The 12682-nt window shown below is 37.2% G+C and overlaps 1 protein-coding gene across 1 annotated transcript in view; it reads left to right on the top strand.

Annotated features, from left to right (window-relative positions):
* The window catches only part of CERS6 (ceramide synthase 6), a 236077-nt gene that overhangs the window by 186311 nt on the left and 37084 nt on the right, over positions 1 to 12682 (top strand). Inside the window, exons 7-8 of the mRNA XM_016200210.2 lie at positions 4003 to 4131; positions 6823 to 6929. Of these exons, the coding sequence (XP_016055696.1) occupies positions 4003 to 4131; positions 6823 to 6929 (236 nt within the window). The remainder of the gene's footprint in view (positions 1 to 4002; positions 4132 to 6822; positions 6930 to 12682) is intronic.

The following is a 12682-nucleotide window of genomic DNA, read 5'->3' as shown; positions in this document are numbered from 1 at the left end:
GAGTTACAGATTGAGTTCCATGCTCCGGCCAGGCATACTGGAAGGGAATCGGTGGCACTATCATACTGTTTTCTATTGTACAAATAAAATTTTATTGCCTCCCCTGCCACAGTAATAAAATCAATTAAAGATTAATATTAACTAAATAATTCATAGTAGAAAAGAGATTATGAATTCTTGATCTTGAAATGGTACCATAAATATTACACAGGAGAAAGATCGGGTAAACACTGCTTATACAGCAGCTCTTCACTCCATTTATCTAAGTTCCCAGAAGCTATAAAATAATGGCACATCTGGCAGCAGAGAAAGTGCTGTTGCACCCAGACAGCTCTTATTGTAAAAGCTGGTCAGGATTTTCAAATAATTATCTTGAAGTTGTAGTTATACTTTATCATGAGAGGCGTGATGGAGATACCTGCCAAAACTAATTTTTTATAGTGTGTCTGAAATTTGAGAGTCATATTTTATGGGTTACTTCAGAATAGCTATGAAAATTAAATCTCTTACATATTCTTATTTAAATATGTTTTTATTGATTTTAGAGAGAGGAACGGAGAGGGAGAGATAGAGAGAAACATCAATGTAAAAGAGAAATGCTGCCTGGCTGGGCGTGGCTCAGCGGTTGAGCGTCGACCTAGGATCCAGGCGATCGGGGTTCGATTCCCGGTCAGAGCACATGCCGGGGTTGCAGGCTCAATCAGTGACTCTGTCATCATTGATGTTTCTCTCTCTCTCTCTCTCCCTCTCCTTTTCTCTCTCTAAAATCAATAAAGAGATATTTAATAAAAAATAAAAATAAATAAAAAAGAAATATTGAATAGCTGCCTCCTGCACACCCTCTGCTGGGGATTGAACCTGGAACCTGGGCATGTGCTCTGACCAAGAATCAAACTGGTGACCCTTTTGGTGCATGCGACGATGCTCAACCAACTGAGCAACACTAGCCAGAGCTTCTCTTACATATTCTTTATGTGAAGAAAATGTGATGAAGCTGGCCATGGGGCTACGCAGTTGGCATGACTCAGATAACACGACTGAGTTTCTCACAGTATACCCTTTGATTTGGCTTTTAAAAAAATAGAAATGAGAGATTTCTATTATTGCTGCAGTTTTCATAAAATGAAATCAGCTTTAAATTATGCTGCTGAATTTCTGTTTTGTTGAGTTTGAAAATTTGTTAAATGAATAACTTGGTACTACTTATCTGATTTCCATTCATAAGAGTTAAATTTTAAATTTATTAATTATATTTATTAATTTTATTAAATCCAGGAATGCTAATGCATGTCACTTGTATTTGAGAGAAAACTCTTTCCTTTGCCTTGCACTTTAGAGGTATTTCCTATTCTTTACCATCCAAGCACATCTAAATCAACCCTCGCTTAAAATCTTGGTCATCTTATTACTTTGTTGAGAAGGTTCACCAATGTTTTTTTATTTGTTGCAAAGATTATTCCCAAAAGAAACTGCATAAAATTATTAGTACTCTATCAAACAAATGAGAACTTGAAGAACAAGTTTCTTGTTGTTCATGGTGTTTTCTGTTTTGTTTTGTTTTGTTGAGAAATGAGTTCATTTTGCGTTTATAAAAACATGTACATAAAGATGAATTTCTGGTGCCTCCTGAAGACACAGTATAATTTCAAAGACCCTCTGCAGCCTGGTCATTGCAAAGGGAGTTTTCATCATGTTGAACATCAGGCATGTTCTTCTAGAACATGTCTTAATGAGAAGGCGATCCCTCTGACTAATATTGTGTATAAAATTTCCCAGAGAAGTGAGTTAAGGATGCCGATTCTCATTTTAATAGTTGAGGATGGAGCCCAAATAGCTGGAATTTTACCTGCACCCAGGCGTTTCTTATATGGAAGCTACACAGAACAGACTAAGAGACCCTGTCTTAGGTTTTCTAAATGCCATTTGGAAATGTAATAAGGGGGAAAACCAGGATTATCTTACCAGCTTCTGGTATTAACATGGATGGATCTTCCTTGAATTCTTTTGTTTCACACTTATTCTAATGGAGTTTGAGTCAAGAACACACCTAATTTTTTTTTTTATCTGTCTAGTAATTAACATAGAAGAAGCTACTGGAATGAGGGCTGAGATCAGAGTAACTATTAGGCAGGAACGAAGAAGGACCCCTTGATGATCACTGTGAATATGTCCAAAAACCATATGGTGGAATGGCAGGAGACTGGGGACACCACAGGAGCAGGCTGCCAGGCCATTCTGTTTTGAATAAGGGCTTTTGGAATCAATCTTCAGTCTGAGGGCTGACAAATATTCACGATTTCTCTACCTCATTGCTGCTACTAAAAATGCAGTGAAACATTCTCTACCTAAAACGCCGATGTTCCTGCAGCCATGTGTGTGTCTAAATACATATCAGTCACTTTCAACAGTAACAAACATGGGGGGGGGGGTCCCACCAGGGTCCCACCCTGCATCGATAAAGTCCAAATTGACAATTTGTTTAAAAACTGGTATTTGGACCAGACTTAGTGTCAACTTAAAAAAATGTGTCAGGGTGAGATGTGGGTAACACATAAAATAATCATTCCATGGCTTTTATTAAAGGTATTTCATTGTGTATAATGCTTTTCTGAAGCAGAAATGTAAGATAAAATTCATTATTCATGCTTTTTTCATATTCATACAGATATGACTGTATAATGAAAATCGGTCTTCTGCCGTGCGCATGACTCTGAGTCTCTTAGTAATAAATATTTTTTGGAACCAGGGAACTTATATGCAGAAATCATCTTCACAAAACAAACTTTGAAAAACATGGCTCTTGTTTTAAGAGGGTCCTTGATATATTGCCAAGGACTTTGTGTTGTTTATTGACATTTATATCAGATACAAATCAGGAAACTTAATTATAAAATGGCACTAATCATCCATAAGTGGATTGATTAAAATATAAATTTTAATCAACTTATATTTATTAATTTTAAAATTAAATAGAGAACTCTTGTTCTCTTTCTTTCTTTTTTTAAATATGTTTTTATTGATTTGAGAGAGGGAGAGGGGGAGAGATAGAAACATCGATGAGAGAGAACCATCAACATCCATTGGCACCTCCTGCACGCCCCCTGATTGAGCCCGAAACCCAGGCATGTGCCCTGACTGGGAATCAAACCAGTGACCTCTCTGTGTATGGGTCATTGCTCAACCACTGAGCCACACCAGCTGGGCTCTTGTTCTCTTTCAGTGAATCAAAAGCAGTTAGTGACTCAGGGCTGAACAATGGGAAATGTGGAAAGTATTGTTCTGGTTAGGTACTCAACTGGTTAGACTTTAAAATATGTGTAGCCTGGCTGGGCATAGCTCAGCGGTTGAGCATCGACCTAGGATCCAGGAGATCACGGTTTGATTCCCGGTCAGAGCACATGCCTGGGTTGTGGGCTCCATCTCCAGTCAGGGGTGTGCAGGAGGCAACCGATCAATGATTCTCATCATTGATGTTTCTATCTCTCTCTCCCCCTCTCTCTGAAATCAATAAAGATATATTTAAAATATATATATATGTGTGTGTGTGTAATAAGTATGGGCACAGATAAACTCACTGAACTGTTGAATTAAGCACTGTATGTCTTCATTTAATTATGTTTAGGAAACAGTTTAAAATATCAGTTGATAGGGTAGTTCCACTTTCATTGATTCATTGTTTTGAAATAGCCATTGTCTGACTGGTGATGGAACCTAATAAACTTTGGATAACAGACTGAAGAGAACAAATTTCATCTTCCAGTGGGAAACACTATCAGAGCCATTTTTATTGTGTGCCTAAGGCATTTTGGTATTGTCCAACTTTAATGATTGTAAGTAAAATTAGTTAACTAAATTGACACACAGTCACTCATTAAGCTCAGAGCATGGTCATCATTTCTCTCTGCCAGTGAGCTGAGAACTAGATGCGAATGGTTGAATGGATCAGTGGAAATGTTACAATACCGCTAAGCCCTAATGTGGCTGTGTTTTTCCTTCCCCAAGGACTTCGGCATTATGTTCCTGCATCACCTGGTGTCTATTTTCTTGATTACGTTTTCATATGTCAACAACATGGCCCGAATAGGGACCCTGGTTCTCTGTCTTCACGATTCAGCGGATGCTTTTCTGGAGGTAAAATTTATTTCATCTTTGAGAGCACAAGATCTAGAATTCAGGAAGTCTCGAAGATTATCACTTCTATGTCATGCTAGATGGTCTGGGGACAATAGTATATGACTGTTTTGAAACTGCAGAGTATCTCTTTGTAGGTGAAATTGGTGAAAAGGAGACTTTAAATTAGTATATATGTTTTTGTATAAAAAATATTCATCATGTTAGCATTCTTTATTAGCAGAGTAATTAACACCTCTATTATTCCACACTTAAAAATTGAATGTTTTACGTTAAGAAAATTATTACTTGAATTGGTTTTATTTCTCATGTTATACGTTTCATGCTGATTTATCCAGAAAGTGTATGTAATTCAGTTTAGTTATTAATGGAAGTTGTACATCCTGGTGAAATCAATTAGTAATCATAGTTTTTATTGCCAGTGTACATATTATCCTCGTTTTTTACAGTGAAAAGTGTGTGCAAATTGCAAATTACATATGACAATTGTTTTCTGTGCATATAAGTGTAAAATGTATCTGAGGATATATTGATTGCACTTTGATAAACTTTCTAAACCATCATCACTTAGAATTATTAAAGTAGCAAAAAAAAGAAAGAAAAGTGCTTCTAGCATATTTCAAAAGATAAAATCTCCAATAAAATTTCAATGTAGTATTTACTCTTAATTACACACTCAGTAATGTTAATAATTAAATAAAAGTTTTTCCACTTTATACTAAGAAATTTATGTAATCGGTCAAAAATAAACTTACCAGAATACAAATTCCATGTAGAAGTGGTCTTAGAATCTGTATTCTGATTTTTTATTCCTGTTGGCCCACAGTTCTTCCCTTTAAAGCATTTACTGTCACTGTATATAGAATAAAGGTGCCTTCATATACTGCAGTATAAGCAGAAATTCCCGCACCATAAAATTGAATCTACTAGAAAGGCAGTTAGTCAAGGTTTGAAGTATATATAGCACTTTATTAAAACTTGATCCCTATAAGTTTATGAAACAGAAACATAGTCCTAATGGGCTAGGATATGTCAGAGGATAGTTAGCACTACAGTTTTTAAGTGCTTCAAGCTAGGCTCTATTCCACATATTTTTTAAAGGAGAAATATAATTAGTATAAGGGCAATCCCCTGAAAATCAGTTACCATTTGGTTAAGTCTGAAGTATGCTTGAAAGTAAAGATTTATACAGCACTCTACAGTTTTGAAATCAATCCTGTACAGTCTTCCAACTTTAATCTCTGTGAAAATGGCTGGCATGATGCTTGGCAGAGCTATGATTCAGAAAATGTTAGGTGTATCATCGTGTGCCACTTTAATCCAGAAAAGAAAAATAATCCAGAAATCCCAGCTATGTGGCTTAAAAGCATATTTTTCTCATCAGCTGGGTCCTCTTTGCTATTAGAAAGTATCTATCAAGAGTATCCAAATAATGAGATATATTGACTGTCAACTCTTTGAAGTGGGGTATATGGCCTAAACATGTTTAAAAAATTGATGTTTCATCTTTTTTATTGAATACTGGTGAGTGAATATAAAAGAACTGCATGGCTACCTAGCCAGAAGGAGGCAGAAGATGCTTTTCCTCAATATAATTTGTGGTCTCATATCCAAAGTACTCATGAAATTAAAAGCTTCCACTCAGTAAATTGGCATTTTCCCTTAGGAATATAGTTCTCTCATAGCTTTGTGTTCTACTTACAGCTATTAAATTATAGCTTCTGTGGACACTGTCAACAAGCTTTTCAAGTTTGACTCAGCTAATTTAACTTTCCAAAAACTATAAAATAATGTATGAATTCAGAAGACATCTTCAATTTATAACCCTGTGGGACAGGGCTTGTGAATTCTTGGTGAAAATATAAAAAGAGGTGATGAAGCAAAATTATGTTTTCAGTGTCACCTGTTTTTACTTAGAATCATCTGTAAATAGTAGATGGTAGAGGAAGGGTTGTGCTTTCTTCCCTAGACTATAATATAAAAAGTCGTCACTTAAATCACTACCATAAATATTAGAGTACTTCTTACAGACGCTTTCAACATTAGTGTCTTTCATCCAGAAGATGGCCCATTAATGTAACCTTGAAAACGATACCTAAATGGATTCATTGAAAAAATCTGATCTTGACATATTTCCATTTCTAAAATTGTTTTTGAGAATATGCCAAGAAACTGTCTCCCCAGAATACTCCTTATGCCTTAAAGAAAACCTATAATTCTAAGGAGAAAGGAGAAAAAAAATACAGAAAGGCTTTATATATTCTGTATAAGTTTTGTGGTCTCAGTGTTTGGGACTCATTAAAGTTCTAAAGAGTTATGTAACACTTTCTATTTTGACCTGTTAGGCCAAATTCCTGTTCTGGTGTGTTTGGCTTGCTAATATCATCCTTAATGCAAGAATTTTCTTATTTTCCTATTTTTCTGAAATCAACCATATAATTGAATTTCTCAGGTTGCTGAATATTTTATTAAATCTGTGACAGTCAGCAGTTCTACTTAGGGCTAATGCTGCATTTCCCTCGGCTTACGGGTAATTTTTAAATACCGATGCGTGACGCATGACATTGCACAGTAGCAGGCAGTTTCATGCACCTGGTAAGTTATAACTTGTAGGAGACTCATGCATAGTCAAAGAAGCTTTTTAGTTATCAACTTAACTAAATTAATACGTCGTATTCCTTGCTTTCATAGGCTGCCAAAATGGCCAATTATGCCAAGTTTCAGAAAATGTGTGATCTCCTCTTTATTATGTTCGCCATGGTTTTTATCACCACACGACTGGGTGTATTTCCTCTCTGGTGAGTATGCCAGTCTTCTTTGTGATAGAGCCACCCTCCCAGATAAGCTTTGTGAATCACTTTCCTTTTCAATTTACTCAAATACTTGGTAAGCAGTGTAAAGAAAGTGAGGGAATAATATTGTAATAACTATGTATGGTATCAGCTGGGTATTAGACTTACTGGGGTGATCACTTTGTAAGTTATATAAATGTCTAATCACTACGTTGAACACCTGAAACTAATATAATATTGTATGTCAACTGTAAATGAAATTTTTTTAAAATTAAGAAGTACGTAAATAATATTATTTTGGGGGGAAAATAGAGGGAGCAACTCAAGAAACAGCTTGATCTCTTCTTCCAGAAGAGGGTTGCGCTCTTTGCTAATATTTCCCCTCAGGATAGTGAGAGGAGGGTGTGGCTATGTAGGTTCTGACGTCACAGAAAGCTGTCTGCCGTTTTGGGGTCCAATCTAGAATAGGATTTAAAAACCTTCGCCATGAAAGTTGGAATGAATAAAGGAAATATGGTGTTGCAACCAGCTATCCATCAGGGATCCTCCTATACCAGGGGTTCACAAAGGGTTGTCCCCTGACTGGCAGCAACAGCATCACCAGGGAACCAGTTAGAAATGCAACTTATTGGGCCCCACCCCAGACAGACTGAGTCACAGACTCGAGATGAGGCCTAGCAACCTGTGTCTTCACAAGCCTTTCTGCTGCTCCTGCTCCACATTGAAGTTTGAGGACCACTGTCCTATATAATTCTCTTCATCGGCTGTATTTATAGCTAAAGCAGATGGAAGGAATAACCTAAAATGAATCCCTAAAACTCTCCATGGCCCCTGAATGTCTGGATGCGTTTTGTTTTGTTGAGAGCTAAGAAAACAATATGACAGATTTTGATGGAATTTGACAGTTCTTTCTATAGAAAGTAGGTCCACTGTCATTAATCATTTTTTGGAAGGCTATTACTTGAACTAGAAAAACATGAGCCTTCCTCATCACTTCAAGCCTGCCATTGATGGCAGATTCCCCCTCCCCCTGTTTTTAGAAATCGATTTGAATGGAAAATTAAAGCAGTGGAAATGAGAGAAAGCTGAGAAATGAAGAGATGCAATAACACCTTGCTTTTCAGCACCCCCAAAGAATGAAGTTGAGACTTTTAAGTGAATAACGTCTATTACTGGGGTTCCATACACAAATTAATCATACATACACTTACACACACATGCACACACACACACCCCTTCTCCTTGAGGTCATGCTTATTGTGAAAATAATTTCCAAGCAGCAGGTATTTATAAAACCTCATTATAGTTTTATATGGTTGTAAGTAGGAAACATTGAAGTAATTTTGAATATAATGTGTCTGTAATTATTTTGGGATTGGGGAATCTTTCAAGATTATTAGTAGAACTAGTGGTAAGAATTTTAGTAGAAAAAATTTGAGCAAAGTCCAGGAATTATTTCTCAAAAGAATTTTAGGAAGCTGTTCTGACTTTGTGAGAACCTGAGTTTTAAAGAAATAAGCTTCACTCTCAAGTACTTCAATTTATTTATTCTCCTTTAAGGGTAGAATTAAATGTACCTCTTCTCCTTCCCAGTGGTTAATTTGTAATGACAGTAATGAGTTACCTAGAACATAGACCCCGGAATATAGAAATTATGTAATGCTGCTAATAAGGTGCCTCATGGGTATATCCTGTCATGCTCCTTAGAAGAATCCTTGTAACCAAACACAGAACGAGAGCTTATATTGCAGATGCTGTAGGGCTTCTGTTACCATGCCCCTTAGCGCAGCCAAGTTTTTCAAAAGATACCTTGAGGAGAGAAATACTTTATTGTTTGTAATACATGAAATAATTGATATACCTGCTGCCACTGGAGTTGTGCATTTAGGGAATGAACTTCCTTTCAGATGTGCCTGGTAAATATGTTAATGCCTGGATGACCTTTGTTTTAACCCTGTTTCAATGACTAGACTGTAATTGGTATTGTTAGTATTCAAAATTGTAACATGAATGACAGTGACAAAACTCTTTTTAAATATTTTTGTTACTACTGTAAAAGTATTCAGAAGTTCCTTTCGGATTAGGGAATCTTAGGCTTGGGAGGGACTCTGGGTTACTGGCTCCACACTCTTCTCCCACTCCCTCTTCCCAGGTTAGGAATCTCTGTCCATTTCCCTGATCAGAAGAATTGCTTAAAGGTCAAGGGAGAAATAGTTCTTTATATGAAATAGAAACCTGGGTCCTTATAACTTCTAAGGTTTAGAACCCCCTGAAATTGTATGAAAACATGTATGCGTGTGTAATTTTTTCCCCGGGGTCGGGGGGAGGGCCCATGGCTTTATCAGATTCTCTAAGAGATCTGTGAACCCTTCTCTCCTTAAAAATGTGCCTTTTGGAAAACAGACTAAGAGTGCCCTACCACTTCTAATTGAAAACTTAAGAATGTGAAGATTTCTAGGGCATCATCTGGAAGCTTTCCTTTCATTGGAAGCACCTTTAATCCCTTAGATTACTCCTGCTTGTTGTTTTCCTTCATTTGTTTCTCAGGATTCCTCTTGTCACGATGTTCCCAGTGTGGACTAGCTGGTACAGAATATAAGAGAAGTGAAACAGGCTTCATTTAGAACTGCATGTCTTCTAACGCAGCTTCCCATTGCATCAGCTTTAATAAGCAGATTCCACATTGTACTACTGACAACCAGATAAACATCTGCGCTGCCTCAGACTAGGTCCTCCTCATCCTAAATATATTTCATTTTTATGTATTTTTATTTCTAATTATGATTTATTTGTATACTTAATTATACAAACTAATTTACTCCTGTTAGATTTCACCATGCTGTTTTTAAATAACCAATTACATGACCCCTAATATTAGGGCCTTCTGAACTACATCCAATGCTGTATTTATTCCCTCCACCTTTATGCCTTTTGTGTGTCCTCCAACTCACTGAAGAAAAAAGTCGCCTCAGACGAACTCCTGATACATTCTTGAAGAATTTCTTTAGGCTGGCCTCAACTTCTCAACCACCAGTCTTTCTTCATGATTTTTCTACTTGTTGAAACTGCTGCCAATCATGCGTGCTATCTCTCCACATTTCATAAAGATTTATGAAAGGTCAAAGGTCTTTCGAAAGTCAAGATTTACTCTGTGTTTAAGGCTTCCTCTGCCCATCTGGAGGCAGGGTGGAAAAAGAATAGGGGCCCGTCTGGCATGACTTGACTTTAGGAGACCTGTTGGCTCCTGGCTCTTCATTTCTAACTGCTCACACTCATGTCTTTGATCACCCATCTGCAACACAGCCTGCCGCCTAAGACTTCCCGTCTTTGCCTTTTCTACATTGTGTAGCTGTGGACTATTAACCTTCCAATATACCACCATTTTTAATGTTCTTAGTGAATTTATTGGGCACTTACTGTGTAACCAGTACTGGGCTGGGTGCTGCAAGTTCAATTAAACAATAGGGCTCCCCTTGGGGCACTTGTAACTGAATCCCTCCAGGCCCCTTCAGTATTATGGTTTGTAATTTGGGGCCTAGAGATGATTTGTTTTTTGTGGCCATTTACTAGAGATAAATAATTTAAGTGGATTGTCAATATTAAATAGTTTGGTGGAAGCATCCTAAGGAGTTCTGTCGGCTAGTAAAGCACGGTAGATAACGTGTGTGTGTGTGTGTGTGCGCGTGCACGTGAAATACTCACTGGCTCCTGGAGGGAAAGTGCTGGTGGGAAATTGGACTTCAAATCTAACAGGCATTTCATAGACTCATTTCTCCTTCAAATATTTATGCTTCTGCGGGATGAAGAAACAAAATTATTTCCTGTGCCCTCTACCTCTTTTCAGTTTCAGTCCATTCACTTTGGAATCACCAGCAATACCTAGCCCATGTTCCTCCTGACTATATTTATGTTCCCACATGAGCCATCAGAATTTTTATAATTTGTGGGTTTCATAACACTTGGTTCATTCTCAGTTGCATCTTTGGCACATTTGAGTCTTTACCTCACAAGACAGCATACACGTGAGTAGCCTTTTCAGAACCATGCACTGCCCAGATTTCTCTTTTGGCTACTGTACACCCTTTTAGAACAGCACTGTCCAATAGAAATATAATTCAGGTTTTATGGTCATTTTAAATTTTCTACTAGCCACATTAAAAAATAAAAATGTGACATCCATTTAAATGTTTTATTTAACTCAGTATATCCAAAGTAATACCATCTTAACATGCAATCTGTATTAAAAATTGAGATACTAGTGTTCTTTTATTATATACTGAATCTTCTAAATTGGTTATGCGTTTTACGTTACTGCATCTATTCAAAGGTCCACGTATTTTAGCTTTGACATTGGAGTTGGACAGTCAGTGATTCAATCGTTTTTGACAGTAAGCCTATCATCACTGTAAACTGTTACCATTTTCATTGATCTGCATCTATCTTTGTCAACTCTGTGTGACAAAAATTTCTAACAATTTCCTAACAATTTTCCATATTTTGTGCAACTGTGATTTCCATTGGCATAGAATAGATTGTGCTCAACCTCATTATAGCATTTCTCACAACGCTTTGCTTGCAATGGCTACTCAATAATATTTGTTGAGTGAATCAGGTACTTTTTATTCAAAATGGTGTGACATCTGCTTTCTTAGTTGAGCTCCTTAAATCATTGTGAAACGAACAGGTGCAGTTTCTCCCTTATGAAACAGAGAAAACGGATTCATTTAGTCAGTGGTTTACCTGGTTTCTCTGGACTCTGGTCTCCTGCCATTGGTTCAATTCAGCAAGTTCCAGTTGCTCTTCCTACAACATAATATTATCTTCTTTAAGAGGTAGGACATGAAGCTATGGATGAAATATATTTTTTGGTAGTTGTTGCATTAAAGAGTCGTTTTTAAATGATTATCCTTAGCATCCTGCCCCAGCCAAGACACTCTATTGTAAGCCTCCCCATTTCTCGGCCGTACGTTGGAATCTGGTGACAAAAACGGCAAATCCACAAAGATCTGGAAAAGGAAGGAGCATGCTGCAGCCAAGAGAAAGGCTGCCTGCTGCGAGTCATGGCCCTCTCCCTCACTGCGTGTCTGAGGACTGGGTGTACAACTTCTCTGCATCTATGTCCTCATCAGAAAAATAAGAATAATAGCAATTGTTCCACCTCCCTTACCAGGAGATGTTACAGATCAAATGACATATTGTTTATAGCAGTGATCTATAACTATAAAGTATATTACAAACATTAAGCATTTTAAAAATAAATTGTTAAAGATGTAAATTCCCATTGTGGTCATGTGGCCAAAATTTTTTATGACATTTTATAACCTCCAACTAGTCTAGATTAATGAGCCATAACTGTAGGTATTTTGAAATAAATTTTTAAATCTCTCTCCAATTATGAGACTCAAAAAATCTTGTTTTAGTCACTCCTGTTCTCAGTCCTCAGTGAGCATGCTCAGGGCTGCCTTATTTCCTCAAATCCTAAGTGGCTGTACCTATCCTTAGCCACCACAAATAACCAATACTATTCATAGAATCACAGCATTTTATAAAATGCAACTACACGTCAGGCTAGTCCTTTCCTATAAGTCACAGACTCACAAGCCATGACCCAGCCAACAATGGGAATACCACATTGCCAGGACCTCTTCCCATGGCCCAGTGGTGACTTTCCACATCCCCGTTCATGCTCACCAATGCCAGCCTGGGCTACAGGGAAATTAGTCAGATACGTGCAAGGTCCGTGGCTATTCAGACAGAAG

The sequence above is a fragment of the Miniopterus natalensis genome, chromosome 8 (assembly GCF_054644295.1).
Source record: "Miniopterus natalensis isolate mMinNat1 chromosome 8, mMinNat1.hap1, whole genome shotgun sequence".
Lineage (NCBI taxonomy): Eukaryota > Metazoa > Chordata > Mammalia > Chiroptera > Miniopteridae > Miniopterus > Miniopterus natalensis.
This window is presented reverse-complemented; position numbering and strand designations above follow the sequence as displayed.